This window comes from Rhodnius prolixus, unplaced genomic scaffold, assembly GCF_049639745.1.
Source record: "Rhodnius prolixus isolate KJV_2025 unplaced genomic scaffold, Rpr scaffold_22, whole genome shotgun sequence".
Classification (NCBI taxonomy): Eukaryota; Metazoa; Arthropoda; class Insecta; order Hemiptera; family Reduviidae; genus Rhodnius; species Rhodnius prolixus.
Genome location: NW_027411617.1, coordinates 1,932,871 through 1,951,556, shown reverse-complemented (window position 1 = coordinate 1,951,556; position 18,686 = coordinate 1,932,871). Strand labels below are relative to the sequence as shown.

General features: G+C 30.5%; 2 protein-coding genes across 10 annotated transcripts; one reads left to right on the top strand and one right to left on the bottom strand.

The window, feature by feature from the left end:
• Positions 1 to 428: 428 nt before the first annotated feature.
• LOC141457549 (START domain-containing protein 10-like) lies at positions 429 to 11,096 on the bottom strand. Of its 3 annotated transcripts, XR_012460410.1 has the most exons (7): positions 10,665 to 11,094; positions 10,406 to 10,553; positions 9,799 to 9,951; positions 8,654 to 8,778; positions 7,230 to 7,352; positions 3,465 to 6,907; positions 429 to 3,233 (listed from the first exon to the last, which is right to left on the bottom strand). XR_012460410.1 is itself a non-coding variant. In XM_074134704.1 (6 exons), exons 1-6 carry the CDS (start codon positions 10,818 to 10,820, stop codon positions 6,806 to 6,808), a joined length of 807 nt encoding a protein of 268 aa, XP_073990805.1. In that variant the 5' UTR covers positions 10,821 to 11,094; the 3' UTR covers positions 429 to 6,805. The 3 variants fall into 3 exon arrangements, 2 of the variants coding, with proteins under 2 accessions (XP_073990805.1, XP_073990807.1); XM_074134704.1 differs by having other exon boundaries at positions 429 to 6,907; XM_074134706.1 differs by lacking the exon at positions 9,799 to 9,951 and having other exon boundaries at positions 429 to 6,907; positions 10,665 to 11,096.
• Positions 10,099 to 18,374, top strand: Pgm2a (phosphoglucomutase 2). Of its 7 annotated transcripts, none has more exons than XM_074134686.1 (12): positions 10,099 to 10,120; positions 11,512 to 11,623; positions 12,385 to 12,532; positions 13,598 to 13,854; positions 13,965 to 14,157; positions 14,655 to 14,924; positions 15,058 to 15,242; positions 15,531 to 15,705; positions 16,168 to 16,391; positions 16,796 to 16,916; positions 17,001 to 17,227; positions 17,965 to 18,374. In XM_074134686.1, the coding sequence occupies exons 3-12, from the start codon at positions 12,461 to 12,463 to the stop codon at positions 18,065 to 18,067; spliced, it is 1,827 nt and encodes a 608-aa protein (XP_073990787.1). In that variant the 5' UTR covers positions 10,099 to 10,120; positions 11,512 to 11,623; positions 12,385 to 12,460; the 3' UTR covers positions 18,068 to 18,374. The 7 variants fall into 7 exon arrangements, with proteins under 7 accessions (XP_073990787.1, XP_073990792.1, XP_073990789.1 ...); XM_074134688.1 differs by lacking the exon at positions 10,099 to 10,120 and adding an exon at positions 11,118 to 11,260 and having other exon boundaries at positions 13,678 to 13,854; XM_074134690.1 differs by lacking the exon at positions 10,099 to 10,120 and adding an exon at positions 11,118 to 11,260 and having other exon boundaries at positions 13,973 to 14,157.
• Positions 18,375 to 18,686: the final 312 nt, after the last annotated feature.

Here is an 18,686-nt window from a genome sequence, read left to right as displayed (position 1 = left end):
TGTGAATGTACTAAATAGGAAGATATACAATAAGTTTTGATTAAAATATTACAAAATATCATGCAATACTTGCTCTGAGGGAACGCAGTAGCAAGCCGAAGGGCATGTAAAGTACAATTTGTACTTGTGCCACGTCATCTATCTGATGAGGTCAGTATCCTTAAACCTCTTATTTCCAATTCTCAGCATTTTTCATAAAAGATCAAGTGGGAAACTCAAGATCTTACTGATTGCCAGGAAAGTGAATTAATAAAATGAATCGTAAGAAGATCGTCTAAAATGATCACTTCAAAGTTTTGTAAGTTTTTTCAGACACATAATTCAAGTATAAAGTGTGAGCGTAGTACTACATTAAAAATTGCGCATTATTTATTCTAAATCAAACAGATTCAACAGTTTGACCAACTAAGTTAAACAATACAAAAAACTTCATTTTAAATACAAAAATTTATTTGTTTAACTAATGATACAGTCATTTTCAGCTTACAACTGGAGATATTTTATTATTCATTTATTTTAGAAAGACAATTTACTTATAATATACACAGCATTTACCAAATGTACCTGGATCGAATTTTGTTAAGGAGGTTTCTTTAATCCAATGGAAGAACTGAACTTAGCAGGTTATTTAATTTAAAGAAAAAGGAGGGGGGAAGCAAGAAGTGATATAGATCGTTTAACATGGCTGTTTTCTTGGGAAAAGCAACAAATCATTTTCCATGGAAAAAATATTTCAATTACAAGTGACAGGCATATTTCGAGACAATTAAGCTGAAAAATCAATTCGGCAATGTTGCAGTTACATATTTTTTGGACTTATGCTAAAAACCGTCGTTTACAATATGAGGCGGGGTTCTGTTTCCAGTACTGCTTCCAAAAGAGGCTTATTGTGCCAACTCTTGCAAGTCTAGAAGGTAAAAACATCTCCTCTCTAAAATTTCTAGGATTTTCCCACTAATCATTTATGTGTATATATATAATCTCTGGCATCAGCGTCAAAGGTCGCATTGCGTAAACTAGCGATTGCAATATCATTGGATGGTAAATAAGTGGATATCCTACGCAAAAGCATTAAGTCAGATAAATCAGACCAGGATTAACGAAACTTAAGCCAATAGACTTAGAACTTTGCATCAAATTTTTTTCCAGTTCTGAACAGACTGAGGCACGGAATGGACGAAACTCAATGTTTGATTGGTGTGCAATGGTTAGTAAACGCTTCTGGTAGAGATGTCTGGTATCTTAAGATCTGAAAATATGATACGCAAAAAACGACTGATGAAAAAAAACCCTAAATCTTGCAATAAGAGGTTCTCCTATTACACCTAAGAAGGATTGGCACGATGCCTTTTTCTGGGTGCCATGTCTGGGGAACAAAAGACAACCCCATTTCTAATCTAATCTAGGTAAGTAATTAGTGTACGAAATTCAAGGAAAAAGATTGGACTTTACGAGAAAAAAAAGAACTAGATAAATCGCATCAATTAAGTGATCCTAGCTAGTGATTGATTTCCGCCGAAAGAACATTGACAAAAGCGAAAATAGTATCAATAGTACTTTTCGTTTTTGACATATTCTTCACTCAAACAATTTACATATTTGTATTCAATAAACTTAACACAGTCTAGGCATACTATCATTGTATAAACAATTATTTCAGTTGGGGGGGGGGGGGAATTATTACAATGTAGTCTAACCACTTGGTAAATCTAGTGTATACAATTTGGTCTACAATAAACTAGAATAGGTACATTATTCATCCTTGTAAACAGCTACTTAAATGTTTTTGAAAAAGTAAATTGTTTAAAAAGAGGAAGAAATTGATAGATACATTTAAGGGTTTTTTTTTGTTTTTTTTAGAAAGAGATGATTTCCATATAAAGATTACAATTTTAGGATAAAGATTTAGTAATACTTAAGTGTAATGATTATGAAAAATGGCAGTACAAAATTAGGTTAAAATAGCAAATGAAAATTCTTGGTTATAAAAAAGAAAATAAAATTAAATCAGGGCCACAATTCTTTGGTAAGCATAGAATATTAACCATTTCAAAGAGCTTTAGAATATATCAGCTTGCAAAAGTTATTAGGTTAGAGCTATCAAGTGTTTTGTTTGATGCTGAAATATTGAAGTGAATCAATAAATTTAATGATAAGTAAGAAAGTAAGTTCACAAATTTTGTGCCATACTTGTAGTTATTTTATTTTTTTTTTTTTTAATGATTTAAGGCGCGTCAACATCTATAGTTATTGGCGCCCGGAGCTTTTTTCAGTGCACTGCCGGCCTCCGGACAGTGTTCTCTCGTTACAGACAACACTGTCCATCACCGGACAGTGAGCTGTAAGAAGCTCCTAGGAAGAGAAAATCTAAGGGGTCAGCAGCTGGATTCGAACCCGGGACCTCCGCGTGGGAGTCCAGCTCGCTAACCACTCAGCTAATCCCTTCCCTACTTGTAGTTATTTATTTGTAATATTAGTTCTAACAACCCTGTTAGGCCTATATTTAGTCTATAAATTTATTTATTTGATAAAAAGTGAAGATTTTTAGAACAGATGAGACGAAGATCTATGTGAATCTTCATCAAATATTAATATTCTTTATGCGGACCCTCCCATGATTTTGCCACTGGTTTGCATAAGAAACTCATCCTTCAAAACACTTGCTTTTTGTTATAATGTCTATTTCCTCCATCCTGAGAATTAAATACTGGTCATAAAGGTCAAATGCTAACCATTTGGCAATTATAGTCACTATTCAAGGAAAAGGCTGATTAATCATCAAGAAATGGTTAATAACACATTTTACAGTCAAACATTTTGGGTACAAACTTTACATCATTGAAAAATAACAAAATTCTTTGAAGATTTCTTATAAATAGATTTATTAGATACATAAGAAGGAAGTAAGCGATTAATACAGCTTTAAATTATATTGATATTGTAGATAGATTCAGAAAGGATAGAAAATACTGAATTTCCTATATTCTAATTATTTGTTACACAAAATTATAACCTAATTTTTTTTTTTTAAGAAAGTAAGTTCACAAATTTTGTGCCATACTTGTAGTTATTTATTTGTAATATTAGTTCTAACAACCCTGTTAGGCCTATATTTAGTCTATAAATTTATTTATTTGATAAAAAGTGAAGATTTTTAGAACAGATGAGACGAAGATCTATGTGAATCTTCATCAAAACACTACTGGTTTTGATATCACATCCTTATTACAATTCTAAAAAATAAATATTGTGTATTTTATTGTATATTTCTTCTAAATTTTTTTTAATGATTAATATTGTTTATTAAATTTTACGTAAGGCTGTTTAATTAAAGAAAAATGTCCTCATGGTTATAGAAATAAATTGAGGTAAATGTATTAATTAAAGTAAGCATTTTTGATACAGCCAAAAACTAAATATAATTATTAATTGCAATAAAAGTTTTTATTTTAATATCTGCTTACATTTAGCACCATATTAATGTATATTTATACGGCAAAAACTGTAAACTTTTGCTCCAAGAGTAGCCTCAGTTTGTCAAATATTTGAGCTTTGGGTAAGTGATAGATGAGAAAGTTAGTCTTTTTTTGAATAAAATAGAAGTCAACTTCCAATCAGATAGCATTATTTCAAAGATTTCAACCAATCATAACGTTAATCGTTAATTGATTGTACATTGCAAACATTATTGTAACCTTCCCTTAATGAGTAGACAGCAAGTTCTTTAGTGAATCCAGAGTCATATGTACATATATGTACATAATAGTTTGGAAAAAAGTTCGAGGCAATTATTAATAATAATAATCTAATAATTAATAATAAACAACATCTTATGGAACTTTAGATAGGATTCTAAAGTCATCGCACAGAAAGGTTGAAATCTATCACGCTATTTTATGTTGACTTTTTAAAATTCAAACAATAACAGTGTTGATTATTTAATTTGATTAGGCAAAAAAAAAATATTAAATAAAATTTCTTAATGAAAATATAATTACCAGTTTTTGGCGGTTGTTTTTAAAATTAACTACTCAAATCAGCTTAATGCTCCTGAGACTTCACAAATATGTAGATAAGGCATTGTAACCATTAAAAGAAGTTAAACTTAACTGGTGAAAAATTCCAAACTTTGTTTAATTTTTAAAACGATAAATGAATCCAATTATTTAAAAAAATATTTCAAGTTTTCAATTTATTTTTATTAAAAAACAAACTTCAAGTAATTAAAACTATTTTCAATAATCCATTTATTGGAATCAATAAAATAAAACTAGAAATCAAAATTCCAATTAAATTAGAAAATGTTTTAAGCACGAGAATTTTACTTTAAAAAAAAGTCGAATCAAATTAAGCCAAAACAAACAAACTTAGACAATTAAAAAGTATCAATGTTTAAGGCTTCTATTCACACCAATAGGTTTTTCCTTATTTAAACCTAAAAGCTGATAGACCAGGAAATCGCCGCTGATACCATGTAACTTTTCATGGGCTCTTGGTTGTTTAAAAGAGCGAATATCGATTAAAAGTTGTTTGCTAGACCTTCTTGCCGGTATGGTGAGAGCTCAGTTGTGAGATGTAGGAAGATATCGATCCTTTCTTAACATGACGATTTCTCCAAACTCAAGTTAAACATTATGGCGCACAAACTTTCTTTCAATACACATTTTGGAAAAGTAAGGAGATTTTACATACAGAAATTGCTGTTCGAGTAAAAACACTAATGGTGTGAAAGACGCATTACAGAAAAAAAACAAACTTATTTATCATAAGAAAGAGATTCTAAATTAGTCAACAGAAATATTCTTCTAATTTTCTAGAAAACCCAGAGTTGGTAAATAATATATCTTATATTTATGACAACTCCGCGAATAAAAAAAATAATAATACGCATTATAAAATTCCAAAAACCCTGTTTTTGAAATTGACTAAGTGTTGTGAAAGGTGAGACCAAGAAGCAAAATTTAACTGAAAAACAACTATAAAAATACTAAGAACATTAAGAGAAATGTATTTCCTTTGATTCAAATTTCATTAAAAGTTTGACTTGGTTCTAAAAATAATAAATTAGCACAAAATTAACTAAAAAATATTTAGAAATATGTAATTTTACTATACTTGTCCAAAATAATTAACAACCAAAATAAACTTCAGTATGTGGAATTTAGATACAAGATTGGGCGCCTGGACCCCAACACTTAACACCAAAAAACATGGCCACTGGGCTATACGAGGTCTACACAACAATTTCAGTACAAACAACTACATTATATAACGACGAATAACAAACAACAATAAAAGTGCATTTTTTGAGAAAAAAAATACACTTCAATTAATAATACCTCAGGTACATAAAAAATAATTAGTAATTAAGGTAAGGTAAATATTGTACACTTACAGAGGGTCATTCAAATGTAAACCGGAATGGAATGAAAGAAAATGAACAGTTCAAAAAAATAACCCATTCAAATCAAAGGGAAATTTACAAATGTCTAGATTCTGTTGGAGCCACTGCACTGTTCTTCACTAACATCACGTTGAACCTCACCACCGAACGTTAAGAAATTCAAATTAATTGACTGTAGCTTCTAGCGTCCTGGAAGCATGGAATCAGTTCTTTCTTTACATCATTTATGACATCTTCCAACATATCAACGGTCAAGTATCATCTTGCCTAGCCACCATCGAGGTAGCAAATTTAGAAACGCGCAGTTTATTTTCTTATATAATTTCTGCAGGAACTATCAAAGCATTTTATTCTTGAGCTCAAAGCCATGCTTACACTTTTATTTAGTGGAGAGGGCCGTATTTGCTACCCACAAGTGTTTGATTGGGCCAAAATATTGAGAATGTGGGATTGTGAAAGATCCATAGTCTTCGATCCAGCATTATAACTGATGAGAACAATCGAGTGGTAAGCTTATTACAGATGAAAGAACCACGAAAGTAGCGCTCTATTGATGGATGAAATGAGAGCCGCTTATCATCAAACATAGCTTACAAACCCATACGAAATGATTTTCTGTACCAGTACAAACGCGCGACAACATAAGGAGATTTTCAACTCGAAATAAACTCGAAGAAATCCTTAATATAACTCACTTTTACATATTTTTGGTTCATTTAAGGAAGAGTTAGAAACGAGTGAAGACTTATTGATTGTGCTATGAAAGAACACTTTATGCGCAATCGATTTTGTGGTCGCCTGATTTTCCCACTCGTGGCCGATATGTTTTTCTGTACAGAACGGAACAATTTAGCAAAATTAATAAATTTAGTTTTATAATTTTACCTATAAAATACAGTTTTAAAACAAAAAAAAATCCGTTTTCAAAATTTGAATGACCAAATTCAAAATTTGATTTGTCGCAATTTTCAACAAATCGCTAATGATCTATACTTGATCGAGTTGTTGTTAACAGACAACGTAGAGAACAAATCACAATTTTATATATAAAACACAGCCCACACATATTCTCTTTTTTTTTCATTTAACATTTAACATTTATTATTCATTAGTGTTATTTATAAACTATAAAGTTTGGACAATTTATTCTCCAATAACTATTTATACATATTTATATGTGTATACTTATTATTTACAAAAAATTTCTTTTGCTTAGAAAAAAAAGAAAAGACTAGATTATTTATTTACTTGTTTTTCTTTGTTTAAAAAGGAAGATTGCCAACTTATTGCTTTTATTTGCAATGGAAAGCATGAAATTGCTATTTATTTTATTTTTGTTTAATAACTTATCACTGTTATTTTTCATTGATTTATTTATTTTTATGAACACAATTAATTACTTTACTTTTTAGACTTTTTGCCTTTCACCGGCGTTTTCAACATACTCAAATCTTCTTCCTCTTCACTGAATTTACTAGTTGCTTCTTCATCAGAAATTTGACACTAAAAAAAGTTTGTTCAATTCTAATTAATTTTGAGAATATTAAAGAAAGTTCAGCATAGAATAGAGAAAACAACAAATTAACTTTAATAGATATTATTTACAGCTAGCAAACCTACTAGCCAGTAACCTAAAATCTTCTTTAATTCAGCTAAATTTTTCGAGGAATTAACGTTACTTTGAAACCAGATGCTTCATTCATATTTACACCTCAAATAATCAAGACGGTCCGCCTTGTTTTGCACTATATCTACAAACTTGTACAATCACCACTAAATCAACAAAAGAAAGAAAAAATAAAAAGGGGTAAAAACAAGAAATTACCTCAACAAGATTTAGACGAGGTGAACAAATCTGCTCAGGGAAATGCCAAGGTTTCCAATGAGGTTTGTTCTTACTTTTCCAATCCAGATAACCCAGTGTTGCTTTTTGTAGACTTTTAACCATCTAGATAACAGACAACATTCAAATTTATTTATTTGCTTATTAGATGATCAAAACATAATTATTCTATATCCCACTACAGATTAGAAGGCCGCTAAAATTACTGCCAATTGAATAAGTTACTTTCACACTGACCCATAGCCACTCGACGAACCCAATCTACAAAACGAACCCAGTACTATGAAATAAATCTCATCTTGGCTAGTTTTCTTCAATTCAAGAACTGATGGGACTTAATTCCAAATGTTTTATAGGCTTCCTCCCGTTCAACACCTCCGTTCAAATGATTTAAGATTTTTTTTGTAAAAGAACATCTTCTGTCACACTATTGATCTAGGATAATTCAACGCTAGATTATCAAGTTAGCGAATCCGTTACTTCAAAGAGATTTCCTATTGTAGAATTTTTTCCTACTCGTATACTTCTTCAACAACCGGTAACATCCTAAAAACAAAATCTTCTTTAAACGGCAATATCGTCACTTAGAAAGTTGAATAGGAATTGTCTCCATCATCCCCACATTAAATGCAAGTGCGCTATCTCACGGAAGACCCAACTATTTCGAGCACCCTCCGAGCAGACAATGTATTATAACTTGATCTCTTCTGGTTATAGTTTCCAAACAAATCTTCGCTTACTACAGTCTTTGATCAAGTGGGTGGGTCTGCAGATTCTCTTCCTCTTTACTTTGCGAGATCTTCGCCTAAACTGCAAAAGAGTTCAAGGAACACTAGATTGTACTCAGCACCTTGCCTTGCTAAGCGTCTTCAGTCGCCTCATTTCCTTCTACGTCAACACACCTCCCTAACATTCAAGCTCCATCAGATGGTTGATGTTGCCGAAGAATTCCCAAAAAACTTTCGAGAGCTCAACGCTTTATAACATGATGATTATCAGGTACGATATCAATTACACAAATAAAAAAGTATTAGCTGATTTCGTTATATAGCGACTGCGATTTGATGGAAACGCTTTTTTAATAATATACGATTTGATTTGATGAGAAACTAAACTGCATGCAACTAGCACATGGTTAATATACAGGAAAAGGTGATCACAGAGTATATTAAAAATGCCACTTGAGTTTTTATGCATTTTTGTTTTAAAAAAGTGTAGTTTTGTATTAAAAGTTAGGTAATTAAACTATTATGATGAATCGATATTTTTGCTGTGTATTTGGAAAACTATGCATTTTGTATCTTTTATTGTTAATTACGACACTTTTTTTTCTCCCAGAAATGGGTTCCATGCGAACAGTTACTTTATTTACTAATAGTGAATGAATATTTGCGTATTTTGTTTACCTTAGGGCCAAATATCTGTGTAACCCTATTGACAAGCCAAGGTGGTAGTGTGCCTTGAGGATCTGTTTGTGATATATATCCTAAATTACAGCCACCAGTGTGTGAATTCACTCTCACTAAAAATCCTAAAGGGATTATCAACGCTATAAATTAAACATTTTTTGAACCTTTTTTTTAAAGGATATTTAAACATGGTCGAAAATAAAAAACTATCCAACTATATTCGATTACTTTTCTCATATGATTTAAAAAAAAAATGGAAAAAATAAAATAATATTTAAATAAAAAAAAAAGTGTATCTATGTTTATCTAATTCATAATCTATGTGCTTTGTACAATAGTAAAAATAACTCAGATCTAAAAATCAGCTATTTTATATTAAATCTATTTAAAAATTGTAGAGAACGAACAGGTCTAAATCTTTTACAATTAAATTTGTTTCTAGGAGAAAACCAAATATCAGGATACGTGAAAAAAATTAGTATTTATATTACGAACGCAATTTCCACTTAAAAATATATATATTTTTTGTCACCTAAGGAGTAATTATAGTGCTGTCGAAAATATTGTTATCTACATTAATAAAAGATATGCGAAACTCTAATGCGAAAAAAAATTGTCGATAAGTACAAAATAATAAAAATTTCACTGCAACACGGTTAGTTGCGATAAGCTTATATAAGTATGAGGGAGGTAGTAGGACATTTGTAGTCTTACATAAATTAAAGGCAGAAAATTTAAAAAACAAATAAGCTTTTCTTTTTCACAATGATATTTTATAATATATAAGTTTAATTATTGAATACACTAATATACAAATAAATGTAAAATCAAAAATACTAACAAAATCAATAACGTGCATCTTTTACAAGAAACTGCGATGCTCCGGATATATTTTCAAGTGGAAAAAGCATTCAAACATGCAAAAAATAAGAGTTAACTGTGTTAACACAGTGCTTGGTTAATATCTATACCATATCTTTGCAATCTATTATTTACAACAGCACAAGCAATTTTAGAAGTTTAATAATTAGAATTCGTATTTTGAAATTTGACTTAATAAAAATCTTTTTTTTTATATTAATAAAATTAACAAGTCGAAAATATACATAAATTAACAGTTTATAATTAAGTTAGTATTTGACCTGTAAGATAGGATGTGGCACGTATAAAACCTTTTCTTGGTGGATAGTTAATGTGATAGACAGAATGATTCAATATATACTTCTCAGAACCCAGATCAAGCCAAGATCTTTGTAAGACAAAGTCCCTGTTGGCCAATGGGCTTGGACATGACACTGTAATGATCAGAAAAATATAAAACAGGAACTCTATTATAACTTATGTATTTTTGTTTCTATGACACTTAAATTTGTGCTAGTTTTCCCCATATCAAGCTTGAGGGAAAAAATTATAAACATGAAGAAAATTGATTTAATCCAAAATTGTATGTTCCAACTCTATGTGGTAAGCTCACTATTCTATGAGTTGTATGAGTTAGTCAGCACTTCAAAAAAATCATTAAAAAACAAAAAAATGGACATCGATTTCTTTTTTGATGCATGTTTTTTTGTAAAATAAAAAGCTTAATTTTCCCATTAGTCAAAGCAAAAAGATTAACTGTTAATTTTTTGATTTGTGTTAAAACCAATGCAAATTAGTTTCGTTTTGAATTTTAAACATGCGAACCCATCACTTAATTTTTATTAACCACGACTTATAAAGATTGAAGTACAAACAAAAATATCTTACTCGAATAATATCCAACATCATTGTTAGGATTTAAGTAACCGATGTCGTGCGATTCAATCATGTGCTGATCCCACACTTTTCTATATTCTGGATCGTGCAATACATCATACATGACTTCAGGTGATATGTCTGTAAATGTGGCTAACACCTAAGACAAAAAATAAAAACAGTTTTGAATAAAAGTATTTGCTATTGATCCTTAAATGAAAACTGTTTTTCGTTTCGTAAAGTCAAAGCATAAAATAATAAAAATCTTTACCTTAATCATTTTAAAATTGGTATTTGGTAGTGTTTTTGTCCAAACTTTAATTGGCCCTTTGTGATAGTCTAATTTCCATCCTATATGATTATCTAAAAGTTCTTTCAAACTAGAAAAATCTTTATCCTCAGCAACTCTAACGACCCCAATTTCCATTCGGGTACTTAAATTTAAAAAATTATGCTAAAAAACAGTCACAGATAGTAATTCCATTAAAATTCAGATGTGTATAGTGAATTAGCAAGAAATATATTTTACACAGTCTGCATGTAATAATTGGAGGAATATATTGCAATCACTGTTTATGACGCTTTGCATAACGATTTTTACTAATTATTTAGAAAACATTAATTAAGAAATAAAATTAAAAGAAGGCACGAAATAATTAAACAAACACAAACAAAAATAGCTGCGATATCGATAAGAAATATTTGAATTCTTGTCTAACTCCGACCAGCTGTTTTCTCTTATGTAATATGTTATGTAGTATGTAATGGACAGCAAACAGCACTCCCCTCCAGTAGTTTTATATTGATAACTCAAGTTTGAAGGAAATTAGAGGCAATTGCAATGTCTTTGAGTTTCGAATTACAGAGGTAACGTTTTACTAAACAGTCTCAAATTTATTGATAATTATAAAATATAATTGTACAGAAATGTGAAGAGAAGGTTATTTTCTCTCGCATCCTCCATTTGATTAACATCTTAGTTTGTTAAGATAAAGATCATCAGAAGATCAAGGAAAAAAGTTATTGTTATATCGTTTTAATAATTCGTGAATTTAAAATCTATACAATATATCGCAACTATATGATGATGCAGTAAACTTAAACATTTGTGTTTTCAGAAATATACTTCGAATACACTTAATTAAGAGGTTTAAATTCGTCTACCGGAATTTTTTGTTGAATTCTAAATTGCAGCTGAGTTGTTAAAAGAAAATGCGATTCTAAATTTCAGTAAGTATTAAATATTTTTGACAATGATAGTGTAATTATCTAAGTTCTTGCAGTAACCCGTTATTTAAAATGATGGCTGTTGACTACTATTATTATTATTATTCTTATTATTTTTGGCTTAGAGATTATTAGTCTGCCTTATCTTTTTAATCAACGACTAATGTCAGGATGTCTTGATAAACAGTATATCAACAGTGTGACAGTCAAAGGATCGAGACATCGAGTAAAAGATTTATAGAGAAATAAAAAGCTTGTAGACTGTTTTTTGAGTTTATCTTATCAAAAAGGCAAATTAGTTTTTCAAGTAGTAATAACTCTAATATCTTTTCACATAAATTCACTGACAAAATTATATCAGTTTTCTGAGACAAAAGTGCATACTGGATTAGCAGTTGAAAATGGCACCTTGATTATCCAATCAGTAATTGATAATTGTGGAGGTCACTTGACAAATACAAACGTTTTATCTGTTATAATTTATCTGTTGGTAGAAAGATAATAGAACCGTTTATTTCGTAATCTATATATCTCAGAAGTAAAAACCAGTTCTAGGTAATTTGACGATTAGCATTATATTATAATTTTTTTTATTAACAATAAAAAAGTTCGTAATGATTATTTAATGAGCTGTAAATAAGCAAGAAATATAATTTTCCTGCTTATTGCCATCATAAACAATTTGAGAACTGAACATTAATAATTCAGATATTTTATAATTCTCCACCGTAGTTATTCTTTTTTTTCTCTCTCTCTCTCTAAAGGTAATCTTGCGCCAACCTGATAAGACGTCTGCTAAAATAGAAGCAAAAAAGTAGCATTGTACAGTGACAAATCAAAATGTCAACAAATCGCACAGTTATGGATGACAAATTATCAGCTAAAATAAATGAATGGATCGAGTGGAATAAGGTAAGCTTGCAAAGTTACAAAATAATAAGTTTAAATAAGGATTTAACTTAACATTACTTAAAATATAATAATACCGAAATTTATGTCACTTGAGAGTAATAATTCATAAAAAAAGAAAAAGTTTCTGTTTGCTACTGAGACATGTCTGCTGTAATTATTGTGTACTTAGGCACTATTTAGGTTTCTACAACTGCGATCAATATGTCTTTATCACAGGAAATATCTTAAGGAGAACCCATTAGTAAAAAAAAAGAAAAAGAAATTAAGGTTTTTTTTATAATTTGTGATCGCAGAATCTAAACATGTGAAAAAGTTCAGGTCACATTATCAGACCCATCAATAAGGTTTTAACTGAACCAAATCAGCCCTACCAATAGTGACACTTTACTGAAATTATTTTTCAGTTTTCGGAGATTTTCTTGAAAATGGTTTCCACGATTTCTTTTTTTTTTGATTCGTCACGATTCTCGTTCGTGGTAATAACCAATTCAAGATAATATTAGCGATAAGCTTTATATTATAGATAATGCTAATACCTTTTGTACCTTTTGCAATAATTTTACTTTTTTGAAACATTTCCCGAGGAAATTAGTTTCAAGGGTACTTTTGGGATAGAGAGGGGCCTAAAAGCCTTCCCTCGTAATTTGATGAATTGTTGAAAAATCTATGGTGGATTTTTGTCCTTTGCATAACTGGTAACCACCAATACTCACATTCCAGGGGGTGCTTTAGAAATAGCGGGAGCTTCCTTTCAGGAATAACCCTCCATAAGAACAGAACATATCCCCCAGCAGAAAAATCTACAAAGTGAAGTAGTACTTCCAGTGAGGGATTTTAACCATTAAATATTGGGATTCTAAAAGTAATTTAAATTTTAATATACTGCGATTTTTCGTGTTTGAGATACTTTTTATCACAGAACACTTTATATAAAACACTTTTGAGCTCCAAGGACCTCAAAAAGAATTTGTCTTGTCGAATTCAATACCAAAAATTTGACACTATCACAAAGTTACCTCCTTCTAGGAAAAAGAGAAAATAAAAACGTTCATTTTTTTCCCCCAGAATGAGAAAATGCGATCAGAAGTTGATCAATTACTAGCAAAGAATGATAAGGCTGAACTGGAAAAATTATTTTTACATAGAATGGAATTCGGAACTGCTGGCTTAAGAGGTCGAATGGGCCCTGGATATTCACAAATGAACGATCTTGTTATAATACAAACCGCTCAGGGACTGCTTAAGTATCTACTAACTCAACCAGTAGAAGTTTTAAAGAACGGTCTAGTAATCGGATATGATGGCAGGCACAACAGTAAACGGTATATAATTTCGTTTGTTGTTTTTTCTTGTTAACCACTTTGTGTCAGTATCATCAAATGTTTTTTTTAAAAACATGATTATGAAATATAATCCTCTTAAATGATAATAGTTTTGCAGAACTGACTGCTGGAATATTTTTGCAAGCTGGTTGTCCTGTTTATCTGTATTCAGAAGTCTGTCCGACACCTTTTGTACCGTTTGGTGTGACGAAATTCCAAGCGGCATCCGGTGTGATGGTTACCGCATCGCACAATCCCAAAGAGGATAATGGTTACAAAGTATATTGGAATAACGGTGCACAAGTAAGTAGCTGTAAAGTTTTGATTAATTTCTTGTTATCATTAGGCAGTCCGACACAACACTACAAATGTACAGTTTGTAATACTTGTTTGAAATATAAGGTTAAAAACTCATCAGTAGCAGGGTGAACAGAGAAGTTAGATGTATTGTGGTCTAGGATCGTTTACAGGAGATAATCCTTTTTAAAAAATATGTATTTTGAATTTACCTTATCTCAAGCCAAACTAAACAAATAGAAAGCCCTAAATTTTTGAAATTATTCAGCAAGAATTCACTTTGTTCGATGCTCTACAAGCTAAACAATTTGTCCAGCATTTTGTATTTCCGTCTTGCCCTTATAGCTCCTTAAACATCCTGTCAGCCCTCTTTATAACTTTCTCTTTGCCCTTCAAAATTGATTACAATGTTCTTTCTTACCCATATTGGCCACTTTTCCGCATATTGCAGTCATTTTTTTTTTAGTTTACTCAGATTTATGACATTAAATGACTAATTTCAGATTATCTCACCTCATGATAAAGGTATTACCAAGTGTATAGAGGAGAATCTAAAGCCAGGAGAAGGAGCCTGGGATCTAACTGTATTAGCCGGAAATAAGAAATTAGTCGATCCTCTAAAAGAGGTTATGAATGATTATTTTGAGATTATTAGTAGAAATGTAATCGACCGAGAGAAAAATCGTGACGCACCATTTAGCATAACCTACACGGCTATGCATGGAGTTGGATATCCGTATATTGTGGAAGCATTTAAAGTTGCTAATTTTAAGGTTATCTTTTTTATTTGCATTAAATTCGTTTTTAAAAATAGATTTTGCGTTTTTAATTTTAAGGTGAGCTATATTTATTATTGCATCAGTACCATCATTAGAAATAAAAAACACTTTGACACCTATTTTTCAGGAACTTATTGGTGTTAAAGAACAAATTTTACCAGATCCAGATTTTCCGACTGTAAAATTTCCAAACCCAGAAGAAGGAAAAAGTGCATTAGATTTAGCAATCAAAACAGCGGACAGCAACAATAGCGTAATAATATTAGCAAATGATCCGGATGCTGACAGACTTGCAGTAGCCGAGAAAACTGAGTTTGTATTTTAGAAAAAAAAAATTATATTTAATTTTATTTTAACAAAATAGGTGTACAGTTTCTTGGGCGGTTATTGTCTTGAAGTGGAGATTTTTAAGTGGGAGATCGTCAGTTCTACGAAGCTACTTTTTGTTTGATAGAAAAAATGATACTAGTAAAGTGCATGTTTACGCCCCCGTCCGCGGTACCCTTGATTGGTACTTGCATTTTAAGCCCTGCCTGAGAAAATAGGCAATTATTATTATTATTTACTTATATATTTTCTTTTTTATGGTAATAATTTCAGAAATTGGAAAGTATTCACTGGAAATGAAATCGGTGCTTTCCTGGGTTGGTGGATGATAAATTCTTATAAGAAGAAACATTCAAAAGATGATTATAGCAATGTTTACTTGATTTCTAGCACTGTTTCCAGTAAAATTCTTAAAACTATGGCAAAGGTTGAAGGTTTCAGTTTTGAGGTATGTAAATTTTGTAACATATTGCAATACGTATAATTCTATTATTTTTACACATCAAGAGGAATGACGATAAAATGAAAAAATGTTTCATACAAAAGTTATTTTGTGTTGATTTTGTCCAGCATTCGTTTTTTTTTTCTTTTTCATCCATCATCAGAGATTGATTCATAAGAATTGATGTCAAAATCTCTACATCTAAATAATGAACAACTTCTAACGCTGGATGAAATAAGAAACTAATATGGACTAGAAAAAAAAAAAAGAAGCGTGCTGTAATGGATAAAATCAACTAATGCAGTTTCATAAGTTCTAATAAAAAAAAATCGAGAGCTGCAGATTTTGGAGAAAGTATCAGGAAAATTCAAACACTAATTGGGAACCTCCAGTAAATAAGCATTCATTTTGCTTCAATATTAATTTTTTTTTTTTAAAAAAAAAAAAGTAAGCATTTCTTTCTTTAAGGAAACCTTGACAGGCTTCAAATGGATGGGCAATCGTGCTTACCAATTATTGAAAGAAGGAAAAGAAGTATTGTTTGCTTTTGAAGAAGCTATTGGCTTTATGTGTGGAAATGCGGTGCTAGACAAGGATGGTGTGTCGGCTGCAGTTGCTGTTGCAGAATTAGCCACATATTTGTACAATAATGGATTGACTTTAACAGAAAAACTGGCTGAGATTTACAACAAGTAAGTAAAATATACACTACTTATATGTATTTTGAAAGTTACACTAGCCTCCAAATGAACTTGGAGGTTGATCTGGAATGTGGCGAGTATTTAAATGGCGGACAAGAAGATTGTAATGAGAATCTAGAATGAGATCATCAATATTTATTATAAAAACATTTTTCTTAGAAAGCTCTGTTAATAGCACTTTAGGAGAGTGGGTGTGTATTCTCCCATTAAAGTATAGGCATTAAAGTGCCCGTTCTGTGTCGTCACTCGTTGCTAAAATTCCAAGTTTTATTTCTACAAAAATTTGTCTATAGGAAGTATATTTATGTTATACACCGGATTTTTTCTATACTTCGTGAAAAAACATAAATTTTATATAATTTTTATGTTTTTTAAATAGAGATGATTATTTTCAGATACGGACATCATTTGTGCGATAATTCATATTTCATATGCCATAAACCTGATGTAATTAGAGCAATATTTAACAGGCTGCGAAATTTTCAAGAAAAATGCAACGGATTTTCTTTACAATCTGTAAGTGTTGTTAATTAATTTTTTAAAAAAAAGTAGATTGAAGTTTTATATTAGAATTAGTTAATATAATCCGTTTGATTATAGTATCCGGAATGTTTAGTGAATGGTAAATACAAAGTAATATCAGTGAGAGATCTTACCACAGGATTCGATTCAACAAAACCGGACAATAAAGCGACCCTGCCAATCTCCGCCAGCTCCCAGATGGTAACCTTTACTTTTGATAATGGTTTTGTAGTAACCTTGAGAACCAGTGGTACGGAACCTAAGTTGAAGTACTATACAGAACTGTGTGCTAATCCAGAAATACAGTAAGTGATTTAATTAGATGCATTCAATACATGGGTTTGTAACTGCTACTTTTCATGCCCAAAAAAGCTCCTTAATTTTATTACAACGAGTGGGACAAAGATACACATTTTCAAAGTTATAGGTCTACTAAAGCTGTAAGCGAATGTTTTGTAAAGTTGATTAAACTCAGATTGCTGAGAGCAAACCCAAATAAAAGGGGTTCGGCTTGATTATAGTGTACTTGCTAGTATACGTTTTAAAGCAGTCTGAGTCTAGAGATGATATGACCAAGCCTGAAACCAGACGTTCCTTTTACTAAACTTACAGGATCAGCAGAGTATTTAGACTGCATTATCTCTGGAACAGGGCCAAAGAGGTTGATCAGGGCACTAAATAAAATAGCCTTAGTTCGGCCCATCTAAATGCCACTCCCTATAAGTAACATTTTTGTAAAAAGAAGTAATTTTATAGATTTTGGATTCTTAAGAATCAATGCTCTGCTTTTGATATCTTTTTAATGCATCGGGATTTTAAGGATTAACAACTAGAATGTTTAACTAGATACAATTCAGCTGAACTAGATGTAAAAATATCGAATATTATTTTTCTTACAAAGAAATTCTACACTCTGTCAACGCTTACATTTAGTTGAGTGGAAGTAAATATTTTTTAGGAATATTTATTTATAAAAAAAGTAACATTTAGAGAAAGAGGAAGTCATATGAGGGTTTATTATTATTATTTATTTTTTTTTTAGAAATTCCGAAACACTTCAGTGCACTTTAAAAGAAATGGTCATCAGCGTTGTTGAAGAATTCCTAGAACCAGAGAAAAATGGTCTTCTCTATAGAACCTCATAAAACCCAATAAATCCTACATAATAAGTAATTAATAGTTGTGATGTTTAATAGTCTTTATTAATAATTCTTTTAAAATTATCTATGAGGTTCGACAATAATTAAATTGAAATGCCGACGATTCGATGTATGTTATAGGACTGGGGGATAAAGGGACGCACATCTACATATAAGTTTTATTTTTATAATTTGTAGATATATATTTTATAAAAAGTCTAAATAATTGTCTCGTTTTTTCATGTTAGTCGAACGTTTTTTTAAATGTATTTTTAGACCTTGAAAAAATATAAAATATATAGAAACGTCCGCATTTATAGTTTTTATTTATTGCCAAATCTCACAAATAATATTAAAATGATAATGTTAAATCATTTGCAAATGTTTACTTTTATTTGTAGAGTAAGTGAAGATTCATATACAAAGTTACTAATATTTGAATCATAGCTGCAAAATAGTTGCAAAAACACTATATCAATCTGTTAAATAGGTAAACATTTATAATAGAATAAAAAAGTAATTAGGTGCCAAAATTAAAACTGTATTATTTCAACTACCTATCTTAAAAAATTTTAAGGGATGAAAGATTTACTTTCTTTTAACTATTTGGAAACATAAAAAGAGG

What these genes read in the sequence shown, in the direction of transcription:
- Pgm2a (XM_074134686.1), top strand. Translation starts at nt 12,461, where the DNA reads ATGTCAACAAATCGCACAGTTATGGATGACAAATTATCAGCTAAAATA. An exon ending in TTGAAGGTTTCAGTTTTGAG is followed by an intron (nt 15,706 to 16,167) that starts GTATGTAAATTT and finishes TCTTTCTTTAAG; the next exon opens with GAAACCTTGACAGGCTTCAA. An exon ending in TGTGCTAATCCAGAAATACA is followed by an intron (nt 17,228 to 17,964) that starts GTAAGTGATTTA and finishes TTTTTTTTTTAG; the next exon opens with AAATTCCGAAACACTTCAGT.
- LOC141457549 (XM_074134704.1), bottom strand. Translation starts at nt 10,820, where the DNA reads ATGGAAATTGGGGTCGTTAGAGTTGCTGAGGATAAAGATTTTTCTAGT. An exon ending in TGATGTTGGATATTATTCGA is followed by an intron (nt 9,952 to 10,405) that starts GTAAGATATTTT and finishes TGATCATTACAG; the next exon opens with TGTCATGTCCAAGCCCATTG. An exon ending in CACAGATATTTGGCCCTAAG is followed by an intron (nt 7,353 to 8,653) that starts GTAAACAAAATA and finishes TCTGTTATCTAG; the next exon opens with ATGGTTAAAAGTCTACAAAA.